The sequence below is a fragment of the Bombina bombina genome, chromosome 3 (assembly GCF_027579735.1).
Source record: "Bombina bombina isolate aBomBom1 chromosome 3, aBomBom1.pri, whole genome shotgun sequence".
NCBI lineage: Eukaryota > Metazoa > Chordata > Amphibia > Anura > Bombinatoridae > Bombina > Bombina bombina.
Genome location: NC_069501.1, coordinates 802,872,012 through 802,896,752, shown reverse-complemented (window position 1 = coordinate 802,896,752; position 24,741 = coordinate 802,872,012). Strand labels below are relative to the sequence as shown.

Sequence of the window (24,741 nt, the reverse complement as noted above, 5' to 3'; positions counted from 1 at the left end):
ATTTCTTGAGTCGCCAGACTTTTCATCCGGGGGAGTGGGAACTTCATCCGGAGGTCTTTGCCCAAATACTTCGACGTTGGGGCAAACCAGAGATAGATCTCATGGCGTCTCGCCAGAACGCCAAACTTCCTCGCTACGGGTCCAGATCCAGGGATCCGGGAGCGGTTCTGATAGATGCTTTGACAGCACCTTGGAACTTCGGGATGGCTTATGTGTTTCCACCCTTCCCGCTGCTTCCTCGATTGATTGCCAAAATCAAACAGGAGAGAGCATCAGTGATTCTAATAGCGCCTGTATGGCCACGCAGGACTTGGTATGCAGATCTAGTGGACATGTCATCCTGTCCGCCTTGGTCTCTACCTCTAAGACAGGACCTTCTGATACAGGGTCCATTCAAACATCAAAATCTAACTTCTCTGAAGCTGACTGCTTGGAAATTGAACGCTTGATTTTATCAAAACGTGGTTTTTCTGAGTCGGTTATTGATACCCTGATACAGGCTAGGAAGCCTGTTACCAGAAGGATTTACCATAAGATATGGCGTAAATACCTATACTGGTGCGAATCCAAAGGTTACTCCTGGAGTAAGGTTAGGATTCCTAGGATATTGCCCTTTCTACAAGAAGGTTTAGAAAAGGGTTTATCGGCTAGCTCATTAAAGGGACAGATCTCAGCTCTGTCCATCTTGTTACACAGGCGTCTGTCAGAAAATCCAGACGTCCAGGCCTTTTGTCAGGCTTTAGCTAGGATCAAGCCTGTGTTTAAAACTGTTGCTCCGCCATGGAGTTTAAACCTTGTTCTTAACGTTCTACAAGGAGTTCCGTTTGAACCCCTTCATTCCATTGATATAAAGTTGTTATCTTGGAAAGTGTTATTTTTAATGGCTATTTCTTCGGCTCGGAGAGTCTCTGAGTTATCAGCTTTACATTGTGATTCTCCTTATTTGATTTTTCATTCAGATAAGGTAGTTCTGCGTACAAAACCTGGGTTCTTACCTAAGGTAGTCACTAACAGGAACATCAATCAAGAGATCGTGGTGCCTTCCCTGTGCCCGAATCCTTCTTCAAAGAAGGAACGTCTTCTACACAATCTGGATGTAGTTCGTGCCCTCAAGTTCTACTTGCAGGCAACTAAGGATTTTCGACAAACGTCTTCCCTGTTTGTCGTGTACTCTGGTCAGAGGAGAGGTCATAAGGCTTCGGCTACCTCTCTCTCCTTCTGGCTTCGTAGCATAATTCGTTTAGCCTATGAGACTGCTGGACAGCAGCCTCCTGAAAGAATTACAGCTCATTCTACTAGAGCTGTGGCTTCCACTTGGGCCTTTAAGAATGAGGCCTCTGTTGAACAGATTTGCAAGGCTGCAACTTGGTCTTCGCTTCATACTTTTTCCAAATTTTACAAATTTGACACTTTTGCTTCTTCGGAGGCTATTTTTGGGAGAAAGGTTCTTCAGGCAGTGGTTCCTTCTGTATAATGAGCCTGCCTATCCCTCCCGTCATCCGTGTACTTTTGCTTTGGTATTGGTATCCCAGAAGTAATGATGACCCGTGGACTGATCACACATAACAGAAGAAAACATAATTTATGCTTACCTGATAAATTCCTTTCTTCTGTTGTGTGATCAGTCCACGGCCCGCCCTGTTTTTTAAGGCAGGTAAATATCTTTTAAATTATACTCCAGTCACCACTTCACCCTTGGTTTCTCCTTTCTCGTTGATTCTTGGTCGAATGACTGGGAGTGACGTAGAGGGGAGGAGCTATATGCAGCTCTGCTGGGTGAATCCTCTTGCATTTCCTGTTGGGGAGGAGTTATATCCCAGAAGTAATGATGACCCGTGGACTGATCACACAACAGAAGAAAGGAATTTATCAGGTAAGCATAAATTATGTTTTTTTTAATCAACGTGAAATAGACATTTTACCGCCACTGCTGATAAAGGAGCGATTCATCTCTTTTGCATTAGAGGTCTTATGGTTAAATTCACGTTGATTAAAATATATATATAATTAGGTCAGTAGACACAAATTAATCAGGAAAACTGCGCATTTTAGACTAGGTATATGACTGATGTTAAAAGTGGCAATTATTTATTTTTCTAGATACTTTAGAGCTAAAAAAAAAAATTGAGTGGGTGTTAAAAATAACTATTGATGTAGGCAAAATAAATGCAATATAGTTATTTTTGTGCTGAGCTTCCATGCCAATGCTGCCTTTATAAAACAATTTATAGAGTATTGTCTCTGTTAGTGTAAATGCCATTTACATGGCTTTCCTTGTGAAAACAACTCTAGTCAAGAGTCCCACTAGTGCGGATATCACAGGGTGTAGTAAAGTACTTTCAACAATTATTTCCAAGAAAACATATGCTTAAGAGGCTTACCGCATCGGTGGCGATCAAATGTAGTAGAAGTCTACCTCCAAATGGAATCCTCCGTATCCCCACAGTAAACGCTCACCTCCGTGCAATGGCGTGTATCACCTATTCCACTTGCTGCATCCAGCTCCTGTCTAAATTCTGCGGTGCATATCCCAGGTATAGACATTGGGAGGCGGATTATCTCAGCCGTCAGACTTTACATCCGGGGGAGTGGTCCCTCCATCCAGATGTGTTTTCTCAGATTGTTCAGATATGGGGTCTTCTAGAGATAGATCTGATGGCCTCTCATCTAAACAAGAGACTTCCCAGATGCCTGTCCAGGTCCAGGGATTTTCAGACGGAAGCAGTGGGTGCGCTGATACTTCCTTGGTGTTATCAACCTGCTTATATTTTCCTGCCTCTAGTTCTTCTTCCAAGAGTGATTTCCAAAATCATCATGGGACAATCGTTTGTGTTGCTGGTGGCTCCAGCATGGCATCACAGGTTTTGGTATGCGGGTCTTGTTCAGATGTCCAGCTGCCAACCTTGGCCACTTTCATTAAGGCCGGACCTACTGTCTCAAGGTCCATTTTTCCATCAGGTTCTCAAATCATTTCATTTGAAGGCATGGAAATTGATCGCTTAGTGCCAAGTCATAGAGGTTTCTCTGACTCAGTGATTAATACTATGTTACAAGCTCGTAAATCTGTCTAGAAAGATTTATTATTGAGTTTGGAAGACTTACATTTCATGGTGTCTTCTCTTAAATTCTCTTGGCATTCTTTTAGAGTTGCAAGAATTTTACAGTTTCTTCAGGATGGCTTGGATAGGGGTTTGTCTGCAAGTTCCTTGAAGGGACACATCTCTGTTCTTTCTGTTTTATTCTGCTAGAAGAGTTTCTGAGCTATCTGCTCTTTCTTGTGAATCTCCTTTTCCGATTTTTCATCAGGATATTCATTTAAATTTTTTCCTAAGGTTGTGAATTCTAACAACATTAGTAGAGAAATTGTTGTCCCTTCCTTGTGTCCTAATCCTAAGAATTCTTTGGAAAGATCATTACATTCTTTGGATGTGGTGAGAGCTTTTAAATATTATATTGAAGCTACTAAGATTTCAGGAAGACTTCTAGTCTATTTGTTATATTTTCTGGTCCTAGGAAAGGTCAGAAGGTTTCTGCTATTTCCTTGGCTTCTTGGTTAAAGCGTTTGATTCTTCAGGCTTATTTGGAGTCGAGTCAGGCCCGCCTCAGAGAATTATAGCTCATTCTACTAGATCAGTCTCCACTTCGTGGGCTTTTAAGAATGAAGCTTCAGTTGATCAAATTTGCAAAGCAACAACTTGGTCTTCTTTTCATACATTTACTAAATTCTACCGTTTTGATGTATTTGCTTTTTCAGAAGCAGTTATTGGTAGAAAAGTTCTTCAGGCAGCTGTTTCAGTTTGATTCTTCTGCTGATGTTTTAAGTTTTTCTGGTCATTTAAAGAATAAACTTATATTTTGGGCTGTGGATTATTTTTTCAGCAGAAAATGGCTGTTGTTTATTTTTATCCCTCCCTCTCTAGTGACTCTTGTGTGGAGTTCCACATCTTGGGTATTGATATCCCATACGTCACTAGCTCATGAACTCTTGCCAATTACATGAAAGAAAACATAATTTATGTAAGAATTTACCTGATAAATTAATTTCTTTCATATTGGCAAGAGTCCATGAGGCCCACCCTTTTTATGGTGGTTATGATTTTTTTGTATAAAGCACAATTATTTCCAAATTCCTTTGTTGATGCTTTTTACTCCTTTCTTTATCACCCCACTACTTGGTAAACTGAATTGTGGGTGTGGTGAGGGGTATATTTATAGGCATTTGGGGTTTGGGAAACTTTGCCCCTCCTGGTAGGATTGTATATCCCATACGTCACTAGCTCATGGACTCTTGCCAATATGAAAGAAATTAATTTATCAGGTAAATTCTTACATAAATTATGTTTTTATTTGATACTTGCATTAAAAGCAATATCGGCACGGCATACAGACAGACACCACAGCTGACGCGTTCCCTGCCTGACGGGCAGTTCATCAGAGCTAAGGAACAAACGTTTCTAACAGCTGTTAAATCAAGGGAAAGCTGTCATATTATCCAATCACAATATAGTGTAACAAAATTACATGCAATTTAACCTATTCACAACCCTTACCCAAAGATATACATTCAGATACGAAGTTAGTCATTTGAATTACAACTACAGCATAAAACAAAAAACCACTTGTAATTTTGTATCACTAAATATTAACAGAGAAACAACAATTATTTTTCTATTACAGAAAATTTACATCATTACGATGATTACACTTTTAAAAGAAATTCAAAGTGAAAAGAACAATACAGCTTAGGCTAATTTCTGTCTATGTAAAGTTTTACATCGCTGATTTTATTAATTCCCAGTGGAGAGGAAATACTTCCTGTGATGTCACTTCCTGTGACATCTTTGAATATGCAAATTTTTGCATACTATTAATATTTTTAAAAATTGGCAGGTCTACTAATCTGGCTTTTAATTCTAGCACAAATATTTTAATATTACCTGAAACCTTTTCTATCTGTACTTGTTTGACCAGGTCCTGTGCTACGGGACATTTTTATTTTATATAATTGTATTACTATGAAACACACAAATACTAATGTATCTACCACTTAATGTTTTTAAAATATTGATCCACAGCCCACATGTTGCCCACTGTTAGAGGATTGTATTAACTGTTGCTCTTTGTCTATGATTACAAATTACTTGCAGCTATATTACGAGTTGTGCGTTACGACCCTTAACGCTGAAAATATGTTATTTTCAGCGTTAAAACAGCACCGCAGCCATTACAAGTCTTGTCGGTAAAGGTTTTCCTGCAAGCTTTTTAGACTGTAACGCAACGTCAGTAGCGCACTCGTAAAAATTATGTTTTTTAATGGGATTCCCACAGCGCTGCCATTACAAGTTTTTCTGGGAGGCTAAAAAGATCTGTACCACCATCTAAAGTCAGTAGTTATGAGTTTTACACTACAAAGCTGTAACAAAAAATTCATAACTAATGTGTTAAAAAGTACACTAACACCCATAAATTACCTATTAACCCCTAAACCGAGGCCCTCCCGCATTGCAAATACTATAATAAATGTATTAACCCCTAATCTGCCGCTCCCGACATCGCTGCCACTAATAAAATGTATTAACCCCTGAATCAGCCAATAGAATGAGAGCTGCTTAAATCCTATTGGCTGTTCCAATCAGCCAATAGGATTTAAGCAGCTCTAATGCTATTGGCTGATTCATCGTCAAATAGAATTAGAGCTGCTTAAATCTTATTGGCTGATTTGAACAGCCAATAGGATTTTAGCAGCTCTAATTCCTATTGGCTGATTCAAATCTTTCAGCCAATAGGAATGCAAGGGACAACATCTTGAATCGGGTATCTTGCATGAAAGATTCAGTGTATGGTGGCGACCGTATTAAGAGGATGCTCCGTGACGGATGTCTTCAGGATGGACCAGCTCCGCTGGGATCAAGATAAAAGATGCCACTTGGATGAAGACTTCTCGCTGCTTGGATGAGGACTTCTCCGCTGGGATGAAGATCGTTCAAGTGGGACTTCAAAAACTGTAAGTGGATCGTCAGGGATTAGTGTTTGGTTTTTTTAAGGTTTTTTGTGGGTGGGTTTTTTTTTAGATTAGGGTTTGGGCAGCAAAAGAGCTAAATGCCCTTTTAAGGGCAATGCCCATACAAATTCCCTTTTCAGGGAAATGGGTATCTTAGGTTTTTTAGATAGTTTTTATTCTTTTATTTTGTAGGTTTGTGGGGGGGGGGGGGTTGTAATGTTAGTGGGAATTTGTTTTTTTTTTTCATAAAAAGAGCTGATATCTTTAGGACAATGCCCTACAAAAGAATAGAATAGGAATAATTTGTATTATTTTTATTTTTGTTAATTTGTTTATTTTGTGTAATTTTTTTTTTTTAGGGGGGGTTGTTTTTTTTTGTAGCAAAAGAGCTGTAGGGCAATACCCTACAAAAGGCCCTTTTAAGGGCCCTTGGTAGTTTGGGGTTTGTATACTTATAGGGGTTGTTTGTTTTTTGTAGCAAAAGAGCTGTTTAACTTAGGGCAATGCCCTACAAAAGGCCCTTTTAAGGGTCCCCAAAAGGCCATTTTAAGGGCCCTTGGTAGTTTATTCTTTATTAGCCTTTTTTATTTGGGTTGGGTTTTTGGGGTGTTTTTTTTTTTAAAAGGATATTAGCATAGGAATAATTTTTATATTTTTGTATAATTTTGTTTTTGTTTTTTTAATGGTAGTTTTTTTTTAATTTTTTGGAATGGTAGGTTTTTTAATTTTTTTGTAATTTTAGGTTTTAGTGTAAGGTTTCTAAGGTTTTATTTCACAAGTAATTTTGTATTTATTTTAAACAACTAGTCCTTCTAGTTAAAATAAATACAAACTTACCTGTGAAATAAATATAAAACCTAAGCTAGCTACAATATAACTATTGGTTATATTGTAGCTAGCTTAGGTTTTATTTTACAGGTAAGTAATAGTATGTATTTAGTTTTAAATAGATATTATTTAGTTAATAATTGTAAATTTAGTTTAGATCTATTTTAATTATGTTAAAGTTAGGGGGTGTTAGGGTTAGGTTTAGGGGTAGGTGTAGGGGTTAATAGTTTAATTTAGGTTGTTGCGGTGTCGGGGGCTGGCGATTTAGGGGTTAATAGGTTTATTTAGTGGTAGTGATGTGGGAGGCCAGCGGTTTAGGGGTTAATAACTTTATTTAGTTGCGGCGATGCCAGGGAACAGCGAAATAGGGGTTAATAACTTTAATACAGTGGCGGGGATATTGGGGTACGGGGGAATAGGGGTTAATAACTTTAGTATAGTGGCAGCGATATCAGGAGTGGCAGATTAAGGGTTAATACCTTTATTTAGGTTGCGGCGATATCGGGAGCGGCAGATTAGGGGTTAATACCTTTATTTAGGTGGCGGCGATATAGAGAGCAGCAGATTAGGGGTTAATAACATTATATAGGTGGCAGCGATGTCGGGGGAAGCAGATTAGGGGTGTTTAGATGTGGGGTTTATGTTAGGGTGTTAGGTTTAAATGTTATTTTCTTTTTCCCCATAGACATCAATGGGGCTGCGTTACGGGGCTTTTCTTTCCGCCATCACAGGTGTTAGACTTTTTTCTGACCCGCTCTCTCCATTGATGTCTATGGGCAAAGCGTGCACGAGCACGTCAAAGCAGCGCTTGTTTTTGGTGCGGTATGGAGCTTAAAAGCACCATATAGCCCGCACAAGCAGGGTTTTGAAAAATTTGTAATGGCAGTGCTATAGGGGATTAATTTACGCAATTTTCGTTGTGTTCGTTAATTTTCCCATGGCACTCAAAACTCGTAATCTAGCTGTTAGTAAATTATCAGTTTTTAATTGGTCTAATACTGATTGCTTCATACCAGAAGATATAAAGGAAACACTAGTCTTTTTTATTGCAAAGAAAGGTAAAAGACATTATTTACTACAATATTTATTAGGTATATTTTGAGGCATTTTGTCTCTTGGCTTTTCATCATTTCATGCCTGTTTGGGTTGTTTAAAAGTTCTTGATTTTTTTTCGTAGCATGCAACTAAGTCACCATAGGATAAATGCTTTTTTTATGACAAAAGCTTGTCCTAATCATTTTTTTATTCAATAGTTAACAAAAACTAAATTGAAGTGCTGGAAGAGTGGAAGCCGAGGGCTACTATTTTAGTTTAAAATTATAATAAATCATCTATAAAATGTGTTACCGCTTTGTAATGGGTTTTATCTTTTATTATTTTCTTAGGTCTAAGAGACAAAGAAGAAAATATAGGCTTGCTGTGCCTTCAATATTTTATAATGAAGTCTTATAATTAGACTCTGGTAGATGCAAAACACAATCCTTCCTAAATTAAAATAATTACTAACATGGTGTTGAACTAAGCGTCAATGTTGCTTAATAAAAGAACAACTCAAGAACAAATTAAGTTTCAAACATAAGAAATAAGTGAGTATCCTTAATGTTTTATCAGGGATCTTAAAAATTATATCTATTTAAAAAAATCAAGCATCATTGTTCTGTCGGTGCTTTCATTTATGAATTAGTATGGCATTAGCCGTTCTTTCAAGAAGGGATTTTTTGGTTAAAGTTCTGCTCAGCTGAGATGGTTTCCAAATCCAGACTTTTATCTTTCTTTTTAGGGAAATATGTTGTTTAGTTCTTGGTTAGATTCTATTTCTACCGAGACAGGAGGTAAGGAAGCTTTTTTTTTTTTTTCAAAAAGAAATCTAAAGATAAATGTAAAGCTTCTAATTGTTTTGGTTCTTTTCATCAGAGTAAAGAATAAAAATCTTCTTACTCTCAGAAACAAGAATCTTCCAATTCGACATAGAAGCCAAGTTCAAATTGGAACAGAGCTATAGAAGCTAAGAAATCGAAGAAGCGATCCACAGAGGTCAAGTCGTGATGAAAAAGGTTTTATTGTGCATACAGTGAAAATCATACAAGACTAACCATGTATATCAAACCAAGTCAGCATGAAGGTACATTCCCCGATGCAGATAGTCGGGTAGTGGCAGGTTATGCCTTTTTTCAGGAGGTTTGGTCCTAGTCTGTTAAGGATCCCTGGGTTCTTAATATAGTTTCACAGGGTTATGAATTAGGTTTCAGAGTGAGGCCTCCCAGATGAAGTTTTCTTTTTTCGCATGTTCCAAAGGCTCCTTTAAAAGCAAATGCCTTATTTCATTTTGTGGATGATCTGGAATTCATGGGAGTCATTATTCCAGTTTCCAATTTTGAACAGGGGTTGGGTTTCTATTAAAATATCTTCATTGTTCCAAAGAAGAAAGGGACATTAAGACCAGTTTTGGATTTAAAAGATCTGAACAAGTTTTTCAGGGTTTCTTCTTTTAATATAGAAACAATATGGACTGTCCTGCCTCTTGTGCAACAAGGTCAGTTTATGTCCACAATAGATTTAAAGGATGCAGGGCCACCATCAGGGGGTGAAAGGGGTGACTACATTCAGGGGCCTCATCGGCAGGAGGACCTGCCGGGCCCTGACTGACAAACAGCTTTTGCTGGCTATGATGGTAGCTATTATTGCGGCCCTGGACAAGTTTGTTTCTGCTTTTTTTTTAACATTTGCAGTTGCAAGACTCTGAGAAACAAAGGGGGTTGGTACCGGGCCTGGCTGCTGCTGCATCAGGATGACATCAGACATGCCCACCCACCCGGGCCCAGCCTAACCAACCTCCACTGCTGTAGACTCACTTGGTAACTCAAAGCAGAGCCTGGCACTTGATTGGTGAGGGGACAGGGCACACTACTTAAGGGACAAGAGAAAAATAGTGCGGGAAAATTACACCGAAGTGAACTGTGTAAGGATGGAGCCAGGATGGATGCTTGCTTACTGCTGGCCTGATGCACCACAGATTGGCTAAAGGTAGACAAAGGCCAACCTGGCCCCATCCATTACTATTATATTATTTAGGCTTAGGGGTGCCTGTAAAGTTTAATAATGAGCTGGACTCTAGGCCAGACTAGCTTAAGATGTGTTTTTCATATACAAAAAACCCAAATAGTTTAATATGAGAACTGAGGTAAGCAGAGAAACCTGCAGACTCCGTTATAACGTTTTGCCTCTGCTCAGGAACTGTAGCATCACATGGGAGTGGGAAGGAGGTGTGTGTAAGTTTAACTTTCCCCAGAAAATTGGTGAGCAAAGTTCTGGAGCAGCATTTACCAGTAGCAGATTGGGAGTTTGAGACTGACCAGACATGCATTCAGTGGGTAAGAAGGAGAGGGACTGTGCTCAGTAATTATGGGGCAGCCAAAGACCTATCTGTGTGGAATGTATAGTGTGATTCACCACACTCTCTAATAGCAGCTTAAAAAAGTGAGTAAAAAAATTGGCAAAGGCTGGGGTAAGTGGAAATTATTCTACTCACCTTTTTAAGCTGCCATTAGAGTGTGGCTAATCACACTATACATTCCTCAAGATAGGTATTTTGGCTTTTTCCCACTTTGCTCCCATTTGCCAGCCTCACATTCAAATGAAGTATTTGCAGTGCCAGTAAAATTTGTTTGATTCTAACAATGCCAGGACTCCAACTACTCTATTCTATTTGCTGATCCTGATTTTCAGCAAGCCCTGCACTGCTTCTGTTTCCTTCCTTTAGCCACTCCCTAACAAGTGTCATACTGTGCAGGATGTTTTTCCCTGTTTTCCTACCTTTTATCCTTCCCTGCTGTGGCTTGTTAAATTCTGGCAGGGCAGGCTGTCACACTGGATCTCTAACAGACTGAGGAGATTTCCCATGCAGTGCACACTATATTAAGGTAGGGAGTTTTCCCCTATAAAACAAATAAAATATACTAGGACTGGAGACTCTTTCCAGGATATACTGTGATAAAAAAATCTATCTATCTATATATATCCAACAATGACCTGTATAAAAGCCGTTTTTAAAGTATACTTAATAAATGCTCATTCGATCTAATTGTACTCACTGTTGAATGCCTACAAATTGAAATTGAGAAACAGAAAGGCATGGTGCTGGAGGTCAAATGGGCAATAGAATAAAAAATACACAGTCGAAATGTTGAAAACCACTAAAGATGAGGTGGATGCGCTGCTGCTACAATACCGCCAGGAGCTGGAGGCGAGGAAAAGGTTACAATTTGGTAGAGATCAGCTGGATTACGCTAACCATTGTGTCTACAACTGGTCACATGATTACTCGTCACGTGACCATGGATCACATGATGCCCCATGCTGGAGGAGACCGCAAGCAGCGTTGAGTGATCACAAGAGAGCTGTCGATACTTCCTCTTCAGGGGAAAGTTTTTTAGGCTTCGGATCAGAGGGAGACACCGGAGGGGAGGGCGGAAGCACCGACCCACAAAGAGAGCGTCGGATGGGTACACGAAGTACCTGCAATCAACCGCAACAGATGTCCAGATCACAGCAGCAACAGTGAGGAGGGAGATACTGTTGGGGCATGCAGAAAAAGAGGTAAATGAACTGCCCAATACTAGCTCCCAAACGTCTATTGAAGAAAATCTGGTTGTGAACATTTCAAAGTACATATTGACTGATGCGGAGCATAGTCTCCTTGTTAAAGGACTTTCTTTTTGCCCCATCAAGGATTGTTACGATTTTGAGGTAGTTAAAGATCTATACAAATTCTTTAGGCTGTTAAGATTAAAAGCTGTGTTTGGTAGTAAAAGTTTGGATAAATGTGTAATAAATGACAATGCATCAGATTCTATGGCATTTAATTTAAACACATTAGGTTTAAATAAAAAAATCTACTTATGTTCCTCCCACTAGTAATCCAGGGGTGGAGACATTTGTTAAGTTTGTGCAGAAAGATACAAATAATCTATCAAGAAAATCTAAATTGACCCCTGGTAAATGGTAGTATAATTTAACTAGAGAGGAACAGGAGGCTATCTCTAAATTAAGAAACAACAAAGGAATAACCATAAAAAGTGTGGATAAGGGAGGAGCTGTCATTGTATTAGATACTGAGTACTATATTCAGGAGATATTGCAGCAATTATCAGATGGTGGTGTATATGAGATTGTAGATCACAACTCACTCCCAGAAATTCAAAGAGAAATAAGGGCGATTTTGGATAGGGCCCTTAACTACAATGTTATTACCAAACATGTTTTATGATTTTCTTTGGCAACAATTTCCTATAACACCTATTTTTTTATACATTGCCTAAAATTCATAAAAATTTGTCTCACCTGATCGGCCTATTGTGGGTTGTACAGAATCCGTATTTTCCAAAGTCTCTATCTTTCTAGATAGGATTGTATTTCCTATAGTTAAAAAACAAACATCCTTTCTTAAGGATACTAATGAGTTTCTAGAAAGATTAATAAACATTGAAATTAAGCAATCATGAATTATCTTTTCACTTGACATAGTGACTTTGTACACTTCCATCCCCCATGAGGCAGGATTGACTACTGTAAAATGTTTATAAGATATATAACCATTTACAATGTGATTTTGTGGATGATCTGCTGAGACTTGTGCTTTATTGCAATTATTTTCTATTTCAAGATACATATTATATGCAGAAACGGGGTACAGCTATGGGCGCCAATGTGGCCCCCTCATATGCCAATTTGTTTGAGTGGTTTTGAAAACAAATATTTCTATAGTAACCATTTATTTAATAGAATAGTGAATGCAAGCTTTGGCTTAGGTGTATAGATATTTGTGACATATGGGGGGGTCCATTGGAGTCCTTACTACAATTTGTAGAGGATCTTAATTTAATATGTCAATGACAGGCATTAAATTTACCCTCACCTATTCATATAATGAAATTACTTTTCTAGATACCCTGGTGTATAAACAAGGTAATAAAGTTATTACTGATCTTTATACAAAACCTACTGATAAGAATACATTCTTAGGTATGAGAGTTTTCATCCAGATACTGTGTTCCATTCGATACCTTGAAGCCAAATGTAACGCACTAAGAGGATTGTTAGATACCTGACAGGTTAGAATCTATGGGTAATACATTTGTAAAAAGAGGTTACCCTAAGAGTATAATTGAAAAGAACATTATTGACCTGAACAAACAGATTGGTGTTTTCAACAGAATATAGTGATAGGAGTAAGGATATTTTTAGGATTGTAAGAAAGCATTAGTACCTTCTGTCAAAATACAATCCAGAAGAAAAAAAATTGCCACCTATGCCCTCATATCATAGGGTAAAGAACCTCAGGGATAATCTAGTCAGGGTGGATGTAGGTACAACTAAAGCTACTACTACTATTAACTATTTAACAACCCCCAACAAACATTGCTTGCATTGTGTTCAATGCAATTCTGCCATTAAAGGTAAATATTTGGCTCAAAATGATAAAAGGAAACAATTTAAGATTAATGGCCTATTTACATGTCAGACAGACTATACTATCTATCTTTTGAAATACTCATGTGGGCTGTGTTACGTTGGTGAGACCCCCCCAGGCCATTAGGGATAGGTTTAGCCAACACAAAACCTCAATAAGATCTAAAGACATGACTTTGCCAGTTTCAGCACATTTTACACAAATGGGCCACATTGTTAGCCAGCTTTGGTTTCAGGTCATTGACCATATTCCCCAATACAGGAGAGGGAGGTATAGAGAACTTAGACTAATACAAAAGGAGGTATGGTGGATCAAATTTTTAAAACACTCTCCATCCATACGGTCTGAATAGGGACTATGATTTGCATTTGTTTTTATAAGTTTTTGTTATTTGCTTCTGATACCACTATATGTCACTATTATTTGGTAAGCCTAACCTGGATAAGTAGTGGTTAATTTGAATTGAGAAGTGATATGTCATTTGATTGGTTCAGGTATATATATATATATATAATTTTTTTTTTTTTAACCAACAGCTATGTAATATATATGATATATATGTGTATATATATCATATGTAGATGGCTGTGTTTTGTATTTGTATGTACAAATGTGTGTGTCCCAAGCTATTTAATAAGCTGTTATTTTTTTTTTAATTATTATTATTCTTTGAGAACCAACTGCGTTGTTTGTGAGACTAAGCCAGTAGCTATTAAAGTTACTTGACTTGTTCACTCTTATTAAGTAGTAGAGCTGTATGTGATAAGAGAGGACAGTGTCTCCCTGCCTCTGTGTGTGTGTGTGTCTCCCTGCCTCTGTGTGTGTGTGTCTCCCTGCCTCTGTGTGTGTGTGTCTCCCTGCCTCTGTGTGTGTGTGTCTCCCTGCCTCTGTGTGTGTGTCTCCCGGCCTGTGTGTGTGTCTCCCGGCCTGTGTGTGTGTCTCCCGGCCTCTGTGTGTGTGTCTCCCGGCCTCTGTGTGTGTGTCTCCCGGCCTCTGTGTGTGTGTCTCCCGGCCTCTGTGTGCGTGTCTCCCGGCCTCTGTGTGTGTGTCTCCCGGCCTCTGTGTGTGTGTCTCCCGGCCTCTGTGTGTCCCTGCCTGTGTGTGTCCCAGCCTTTTTGTGTGTGTGTCCCTGCCTCTGTGTGTGTGTGTGTGTGTGTGTGTGTCCCTGCCTCTGTGTGTGTGTGTGTGTGTGTGTGTCCCATTCTAGGGTTGAACTAAATAAATAGAAAAAAATACTCAGAATGCAGGCATTTGGTGTCTGGTGGATGTAAAGAGTAATTAAATGTTTAAATAAATGTCTTCAAAAGCTCATGCAAAAAAGGTTTTGTGTAAGTGACTTGATTCAGATTTGCTTTGCTGTTATGTTATAAAAAGATCAGCTGTGCCTGTACTGTCCATTTTTTCTCTTTTTTTTTATTTAAATCTTGCAATCACAGTTAGTATGTGTAGCTTGAAAAAGCTAGGATAGTGTAGGGTCAAAATATGAATGGTCGGGGGGTGGCCGGCCTGACCTCTAGCTTAGTCAGGGGCCCCAACATTTCTAGTGGTGGCCCTGAAAGGATGCCTACCTTTTTATGTTCCTATTTGCATGGACCATTACCAGTTTCTAATGTTTGCCTTCCTGGATAAACATTTTCAGTTTGCTGCTCTTTCATTTTGTCTGGATACTGCTTCCAGAATATTTTTCAAAAGTGCTGGGTACTCTCTTGTCTGTGACAATAGCCCAGTGTATTTAGTTGTTTCCTAACCTGGATGATATCTTTTCATCTAGCCTATGGGGCCTGCAGACTCGCCAGAAACAGCAGTTATGAAGCAGCGGTCACAAAGACCGCTGCTCCATAACCCTGTCCATTTGCTCTGAGCAAGTGGACAGACTTCGCCGGAATTCAACCCGATCGAGTACGATCGGGTTAATTGACACCTCCCTGCTGGCGGACCATTGGCTGCGAGTCTGCAGGTGGCGGCGTTGCACCAGCAGCTCTTTTGTTCCTGGTGCAATGCTGAATACAGAGAGCGTATTGCTCTCTGTATTCAGCGAGGTCTGGCGGACCTGATCCACACTGTCGGATCAGGTCTGCCAGACTTTGTTAAATAGAGGCCTATATCCCTATATCTTTTCTCTTTGGTTCTTTTGCCATGGGTGATTGCCAGAATCAGACAAGAAGAGTCATCAATAATATAGATTGCTCCGGCCTGGCATTGCAGGTCTTGGTTTGCAGATCTGGTTCAGATATCCAGTTGTCCATCATTGCTACTTCCTCTGCATCAGGATCTTGTCTCAAAGTCTGTTTTTTTTTTATGAAGATATCAAACCTCTCTAAGCTTGATGGCATGGAGGTTTAACAGTTAGTTATTAGACAGAAGGTTTTTTTCGAGCCTGAAGTTGAGACTTTGATTCAGGCTTGTAAACTTGTGACTGCGAAGATCTATCATAAGGTTTGGAAGCCCTTTATTTCTAGGTGTTTGAATCATGGCTTTACTGGCATTGTTTGAGAATTCCTAGTATTTTGATGTTTCTTCAGGATGGTTTAGATAAGGGTCTATCTGCTAGTTTGTAGAGGTCAGATTTTTTATAAAAAGATTGCTAATCTTCCTGGCATTCAGGGTTTGGTTATGATTAAACTTGTCATTAAAGTGAAAGTTAATCCTAGCGTTTCACAAGCGCTAGGATTAATAGAAAAAGAAGTATCTAGCAGCGATAGACTCGCTATATCCCACAGCTACTATAGGCTAAGGGTCCCTAGCTCTGCCCAGATAGTGGAATAGTAATGAGTGTGTGCTAAAGTAGCACCTAATGAATAATCAGGAAGGGGAATGTGAAAATAAAATAAATAAAATAATAGGATTAATATATGTATAAACGATGTAATCAATATATAAAAAGTGTAGTCAGCATTTATTGTTTACCACATTAGCTTGATCTCAAGCTTGATAAAAACAGTGTGTTAGAGTTAATAATATACCAATATGATGAAGCGATATAAAAACAGTTAATAACAATTAATAACAGTAACAACAATAATAAAATTAGATGTCTAATACAATACAGGATATTATAAGGTTGATCAGACCTTATAATTAACAACAATTTGATTATGTAGATCAATATTATGTATTGGAAAAAGAATATAGTTCATCAAAAAGATTCAACTTGAAGGCCCCTTGAGGGTGATGAGTTCCAGAACTAAAAAAATGTTAAAATAAATTGTGAAAAAATATATTCTGAAAAAAGTGGCCACAGTAAAAAAAATGTGTAAAAAATGTGTAGAATGAGTGAAGTGAAAAAAATGTGCATGCAACAATTTGTGTGCTAAAAAAATATATATATATATACAGATATAAACAATATGAGTCTCTGATGTGTACTAAATAAACAAAATATGGGTGATGTATGAATAATATCATGAAATATAAAAAGTGGGATATATGAAAAAGTGGAAAAAAAGAAACTGAAAAAAAATAAAAATAAATATAAAAATGAAAATTGCTGGAAAAAATTGTTGTAATCCCAAGTGGAAAATTAGAGTAGAGTCCAGCATCCAGCATAAATCCTCAAAGAGGTGAGTGTAATCCTTTGAGTGACTGCCACACTCCAACGTAATAGTACAAAAGTAAAATAGAAGGATGACTCCTCAAAAGTTGTAGTCCAAAATACTTTAATAGGTACAGGTTCAGACAGCAAAAAAACCACAACAGTGGTTTTTTTGCTGTCTGAACCTGTACCTATTAAAGTATTTTGGACTACAACTTTTGAGGAGTCATCCTTCTATTTTACTTTAGTAATCCCAAGTGGAACCAGAAAAACTGAGTGATGTATGAAAAATGTCTGTGACTTCCTTAGTATAGATTGTATCAATGTGTATTCGGAATGATCCAATTGCTCTTTTTAGATAATAAGTCCTCAATTCCTGTAGGTAAAAGATAATAGCAACATAGCACAGTAATATGGTCTGGTGCTTGTGCTTCTTAAATACCTATAGGTGACCAATCACACCTTAGTTTCAATTACATCCGGTTTTACAACTTCCTGTAAAAAAACAGATAGTTATTTGGCGCCAAATTGAAACTAAGGTATTTAAGAAGCACAAACACCAGAACATATTATGGTCTTGAAAAAGGCCCAATATAGGGCCGAAACGCGTTGACACTTATGGTGAGCTTCTTTTCAATTATTCTAATTTATTTTAAACATTACTGTGCTATGTTGCTATTATCTTTTACTTACAGGAATTGAGGACTTATTATCCAAAAAGAGCAATTGGATCATTCCGGATACACATTGATATAATCTATACTAAGGAAGTCATTGAGACATTTTTCATACATCACTCAGTTTTTCTGGTTCCACTTGGGATTACAACAATTTTTTCCCTCAATATTCATTTTTATATTTATTTTTATATTTTTCAGTTTAATTTTTTCCACTTTTTCACATATCCCACTTTTTATATTTCACGACATTATTCATACATCACCCATATTTTGTTTATTTAGTACACATCACACACTCACATTGTTTATTTCTGTATATATATATATATTTTATCGCAAAAATTGATGGGTACACATTTTTTTCACTTCACACATTCTACAAATTTTTTTGACTGTGCCCACTTTTTTCAGAATATATTTTTTCACAATTTTTTTTTAACATTGTTTAGTTCTGGAACTCATCAACTTCAAGTTAAATCTTTTTGATGAACTATATTTTTATTCCAATACACAATATTGATCTACATAATCAAATTGTTGTTAATTATAAGGTCTGATCAACCTTATAATATCCTGTATTGTATTATACATCTAATTTTATTATTGTTGTTACTGTTATTAATTGTTATTAACTGTTTTTATATTGTTTCATCATATTGGTATATTATTAACTCTAACACACTGTTTTTATTAAGCTTGAGATCAAGCTAATGTTGTAAACAATAAATGCCGACTACACTTTTTATATATTGATTACATATTTTATACATATATTAATCCTATTATTTTATTTATTTTATTTTCATATCCCCCTGCCTGATTATTCATTAGGCGCTCCTTTAGCACACACTCACAAGCGCTAGGATTGACTATTAAAACAAATAAAGGGGACTTTCATTCATGAAGTATAAGATACTTCATGTAGAAAACTCCTTTATTTGTTTCAACCGATCGGCGATTTGAGATGCTAACAAATGCCACTGCAAAAAAAAATTTCCCAATAGCTGACGTTTTTACCTCTTAGCCAATAGCAGTGCGGTAAATCCGGCTCCCATGGGCGCCAATCCAGATATACTGCACTGCTATTGGCTAAGAGGTGAAAACGTCACCTCTTAGCAAAAATTTTTTTTAGCCGTGGGCTTCGTTAGTAGCTCAAATCGCCGATCGGTGACGAATAAAGGAGATTTCTACATGAAGTATCTTATACTTCATCAATAAAAGTCCCCATTATTTGTTTCAATAGTCAATCCTAGCATTTGGGAAACGCTAGGATTAACTTTCACTTTAAGATGATTTCTCCTCCCTGGAGCCTTAATCTGGTTTTAAAGGTTTTTCCGGCTCCTCCATTTAAGCCTATGCATAAGGTGAATATCAAGCATTTATCTTGGAAGGTTTTGTTTCTTTTGGCTATTTCTTCTTCTACAAGAGTTTCTGGATTGTCTTCTCTTTCTTGTGATCCTCCTTATCTTATTTTTTCATCAGGATAAGGAAGTTTTGAGAACTAAGTTTGATTTTTTTATTTTTTTTTTACCCAAAATGGTGTCTTCAGACAATATGGGAAATTGTTATTCCTTCTTTTTCCCCTAAGCTAAATAATTCTATGGAGAGACTTTTCCATACTTTGGGTATTGTTAGAGCTGTGAAGTACTGTTTGCAGGCTACTAAGGATTTTAGACAAACTTCTAGTTTGTTCATTTATTCATTTTGCAGGAAGCTATGGCTTGTTTTATGTCATCTTGGCTTAAGCTTTTAATTAAGAAGGCTTACTTGAAGGTGTGTCCGTTTTCTCCTAAACAGATTACTGAACATTCAACCAGATCAGTTTCCACATCTTAGCATGAAGCCTCTGTGGATCTCCACTTGATCTTCTTTGCTTTCTTTCACTAAATTCTACCATTTTCATGTTTTGCTTCTGAAGCAGCCTTTGGTAGGAAAGTATTGTGAAAAAAAAAAGATGATAAAAATTATATATCATATCATGCTTGTTCCGCCCTCATTACACGTGGACTTCACTGCTTGGGTATTAGTTCCAGGAGTAATGGATCGTGGACTCTCACCATCTGTATGAATGAAAACATCATTTTTGCTTACCCGATAAATTCATTTTTCATGGTGGTGAGTCCTCAAGACCCCACCCTGTTATTTTTTTCTTATGTTGGTAGCTTTATTCTTTTGCACCTCCTTTTTTTTCCCTGCTCCTTTCTTGCTTGGCTATACAGCAAAGTAGTTTCTAGTAAGGTGGGAGGGATTTTATAGAGCTCTTGGGGTTTGGGAAACTTTGCTTCCTCCTAGTAGCCAACAGTAATTCCTAGGGGTAATGGATTGTGGCTCACCACCATGAAAGAAAATAATTTATCAGGAGAGCATATATATATATATTTTTTTTTTTTTAATATACTTTCTTGATTGATCAATCCCTTTGGGAATGCCATCTTTGTTTTACAGTTTTGTATAGTCTGAAATAGGATATTTCTTGCATTGATTTATTCTACCAGTATCACTGATGATTATGTTAAAGCAAACAGGCCAAAGCACTATACCCTGAAGTACACCTGTAGTAACTCTACCCTTCTTTTAATGTACTCTTATTTTGTAAAACAATCTGTCATGTATTCTTAAACACTTATTTTTTTAATATTTTAGGCCTTGGCTAGTCTGCACTTAATAGACTATATTGGGGAGCAAACTGCAGTTCTGATAAAGGTAACGCAAAATCAATTTATCTTTTACTCAAAAAAACTATTATTTGTATAAAATGCATTATGCCTATATTCTGCCTTGTATGTGAAGAAGATAATTTAGCTGAAGGGCGTTTTTTTTTCTTTATTTTCCAAAATAAAAGAACTGGAATTTATATCAAAGCTGCTTTATTTTTACAATGCTATTTATATTAATAATTGTAAGACTGGATTTTCTAAAAAAAAAAAAAAAAAAAAAGATGCAAATATAAATTGGTTTTATGTTAATACAAAAAAAAAAATGTAAAGAAATGCATTTTTTAAATGTTGTTTCAAGGAAAGAGAAAGTGCAGGGATCCAAAAAATAAGATAAAAGGTTTGAACATGTCAGTTGCAGCCTAATATGTTATAATAATAGAATAATTATAAGTAATATTAGTATTTTGCAAACGTTTGAATCCAGATCAATTAAAAAAATTATTTTAAAGATGATCACGGAACTGACGAGTTTGTTCTCGAAAACAAGCAAGAGAAGAGCACAAAAACGTCATGCAATTAAAAATTTTGAGTTATCTGTGTTTGACCTGATCTAATCAATAAGTTAAATTACTTATTATAACCCTGTTTCTTATGAGTTAAGGGACAACATTCTGACACTACAGAAAATGTTAAGTTATCTTTAGGGCTAAAACAATTCTGGATTTAACTTTTTTAATAAAATGTGATTAAGGCTTAAAGGGCCATTAAAAACTAAATAGATTTTATAAGCATAGTATTGTTTATTCTCTGCCTTTTGGGTACCACCATATTGATATCTAGCTTTCATTGCATTCCAGTGCTGATGTGTTTGCATATGTTAAGCAACTTTCCTTTAGATACCTGTAGCAAAATCTAGGTTCCAAAATAGCAGCACATATAGTTGGAGGTACACAAAATGTGTTTAGTGCTTAATGTCCCTAGAATAATAATAATAAAAAAAAGATTATTACATAATCTACAGATTTATAAAGTAGACAGTAAACAGAATGCCTAAATACTATTTCAATTTTTTTTTTTTTTTATCCAATATATTTTGTTTAATTTTAATATGGTTAAAAAGATTACAAAACATATTTTTTAAGCTGCAAATGCATGTTTGGGGCCCCAGCGTGCGTTAGAAAGGCTAGTTAAGTCTGCGGTCTTAAAATCACTGTTACTTAACCTCTCTGCTACCTAAAATGTGGCGGATTTCAATCATCCAGATCCAGCATTATACAAGCAGCATCAGTGAGCTCGGGCGGACAAGGTTCATGTAGTACATTAAGTAAAATGTCATTGTAGTTGCAAAGTTCTCATCAAATTTATAGAAAACAAACATGCAAACCCGCTTTTGCTCCCACCTGAATTACTTTAATTTACATTTATAACTTATATCTGCAAACATTGCATTCTAACCAAGCTTATTGTGTAGAAGCTACAGTAAGTCTGTATCACTGTTTCAGGATGATGTAAACATGCTTAGTGCAGGAACTACAGTTGTATTATAGTTCTACTCCCATAATGCCCTTAAATTTAGCAAAAAAAAATAATATACCTTTATATTGTGATCACTAATTTCAAGACTTGATATAACCATTAAAAAAAAATCTGTAAGAGCAACAAATACACTATATATAATTTTAACAACATTTCTTAATTAACCATATAACATAAAGATCAATTAGCTATATTTGGAATGGGACCATCTTAGACAGATTAGACTATGTAAATGTACATTTAAAGAATAGTATTAGCATTTAGCCAGAGGTAACATGACGCTGATATCTGAATAATTAAATTATTGTAAAAATCTATACTATTCCATTGTAGAAATAAAGTTGACTTCCTTGGGCATCATATGGTGATTAGGGGTTACTTGTTGGCACGAGTAAGCAAATGTATCAGAGTTAACAAATCTGTCAAGTCTCATTATTCAAATAGTTATGAAGGGTAAACATTGTCAGAAAAGAGCTTATTTGCTTAAGTCACAATGATGATAATTTATTATGGCCTGGTAACAAATGCATTGTTATGCTATTCTTTTTCTATGATCGCTTCTGTTAACATGCTAGATTTTATGCTTTTTCTATTTTTTTTTTAAGTCTGTTAATGGAGGCAATTAATTATCCAATCCAATATAATTTGACTAATTTCAGTGCTTTATATAAATGTCCTAAATGAAAGTTCAGAAAGTCCTAAACAACATCTTTAAGCATTGTTCTGCTTTATAAAGGTATTAATTGTCTTTTTTTTTTTACATTTAAAAATGTAGTCCGTTCCAGAAGATGAACGTCTTGCAATTGCAATTATATTGGTTGTATGGGTATCAGCCTTAGCATCATCTCTGATTGACAATATTCCTTTCACTGCTACAATGGTAAGTCTTTAATAACCATAGAACATATATTTTGAATGAAAGCAGGAAACCGAAGTTTATAAACTATTGCATACCTTTACATTTTTAATATAAGGCTTTACTTGCAATAATGAAAACGAAATACATGTTTATGCACCTTAACATTAAAGGGACAGTCTAGTCAGAATTAAACTTTCATGATTCAGGGCATGTCATTTTAAAGGGACACTAAATCCAAAAATTTTCTTTCGTGATTTAGATAGAGAATACAGTTTTAAACAACATTCCAATTTACTTCTATTATCTAATTTGCTTTATTGTTTAGATATCCTTTGTTAAAGAAATAGCAATGCACATGGTTGAGCCAATCACATGAGGCATCTATGTGTAGCCACCAATCAACAGTTACTGAGCCTATCTAGATATGCTTTTCAGCAAAGGATACCATGAGAATGAAGCAAACAAGGTAATAGAAGTTATTAGAAAGTTGTTTAAAATTGCATGCACTTTCTGAATCATGAAAGAAGAAAATAGGGTATTCTTAGTTGAAAGCTAAACCTAGGTAGGCTCATATGCTAATTTCTAAGCCCATGAAATCTGCCTCTTACCTGAATGCATTTGTTTCACAGCTAGATAGTGCTAGTTCATATGTGCCAAATATATATATAACATTGTGCTCACTCCTACTTATGAGTTACTTATGAGAGGGCACTGACTGGCTAAAATGCAAGTCTGTCGGGAGCGGGTGGGACCACTGCACCGCAGAAAAAAAAAGTTGAGAGCGGCAGAGAAAGGTAGGGATAGGGAATCCAAGTTGATGGGGATTTTGGCCCGTGTACACGGGCTTTAGGAGTAATCTAATAATTATTTAATATTATGGAGATGAAGAGTTCTCAATTTAGCTCCCAAGGAAGCTCTGTTAGGTAGTTGATGTGAAAATGTAATTGTACCCCAATAGACGCCTTCTTTTAAAGCAATTAATTTGGAGAGGCTCTAAATATACACTTTTATTTGGCCAATGCACTATTTAGATCCTCCATTTAATACAGGAGAATCACCTCTTCTAAATGTCACATCATCCTCTAGAAATCATGTGATTTGATGAAAATTTGTCATAACCCATTTTTCTCCATGTTTAAAGTGAGAAAATGATGACACTGTCTCTCTTGCAATTAAAAGCAAATGGAAATCTTCTGTCAAACAAAGGAATAATGTGGCCGTAAAATAAGTCAGGTTTAATAATATGGAATGTTTTAGACTGGATAAAGCCACATTTAAATATCTGGTAAATATATAGTACAAGTACAAATCCCCAAATCTGATATTCCAAAATGCAAACTTATTCTGAAATCCAAACTTTTTAATTAATATATATTTTTTTTTAAATGACTTTCTTTCCAATGGCATTGAGAGTCCACAAATCCATTCTTATTACTAGTGTGAATTCAACTCCTGGCCACCAGGAGGAGGCAAACCACATCTCAACAAAGCTGTTAAGTATCACTCCACTTCCCATAAAACCCCAGTTATTCTTTGCCTTGTACATCAGGAGGATGTGTGAAGTTGGTATCTGAAGATATTGAATACTTTAATGGGTACTTTTCCCTGCAAGCAAGGATTGAGGTTATGCTGTGTTCATGTCAATCTCTTTAGTAAGAATAATGGTGGCTTTTAGCAGTAAGAAGTCGGCGAGGTAGTCCTTGCTTACCTTCCAACATTTATGCTTCCCCTATATAGAAAACCAGGGTTTGTTACTCTTCTTTTTCTTTTTCTACAGGTCCATGTCAGAGGTCGTCTGAGTCTGTCATACCTGAGAAGCTGTGCTGGTCCGGCAGATGATCTCCATAGGTAAGTGCTTCTAGGTGAGGAGGATTCAGCACTTTGGTGGTTAAAATACACACTGGGGACACATACATATATCTCTTCATATTGGGGATATTTTTGGACAGCAAAAGTGGGTTACTGAGCTGCTTTATGAAGATAAGTGGATTTTATTATTGGTAACCGGGTGGCATCTTCCTTTCCCTTAAAAGTTCTTTGGGCTCAGAGCAGTTTTTCTTTTCCCTATAGCCTGAAGGACCAGGCATCGTTGGTCCGAAAGCACTATGTTAAATGTTTCCACATACTACTACTTATCATGGTCTTTTATAAGTATTGATCTATAGAATAAAATGAGCTA

The 24,741-nt window shown here is 36.7% G+C and overlaps 1 protein-coding gene across 3 annotated transcripts in view; it reads left to right on the top strand.

Annotated features, from left to right (window-relative positions):
- The window catches only part of OCA2 (OCA2 melanosomal transmembrane protein), a 739,048-nt gene that overhangs the window by 525,583 nt on the left and 188,724 nt on the right, over window positions 1–24,741 (top strand). For all 3 annotated transcript variants that reach the window (XM_053707724.1, XM_053707725.1, XM_053707723.1), the window contains exons 20-21: window positions 20,154–20,213; window positions 22,479–22,583. In XM_053707724.1, coding sequence (XP_053563699.1) covers window positions 20,154–20,213; window positions 22,479–22,583 — 165 coding nt within the window. The remainder of the gene's footprint in view (window positions 1–20,153; window positions 20,214–22,478; window positions 22,584–24,741) is intronic.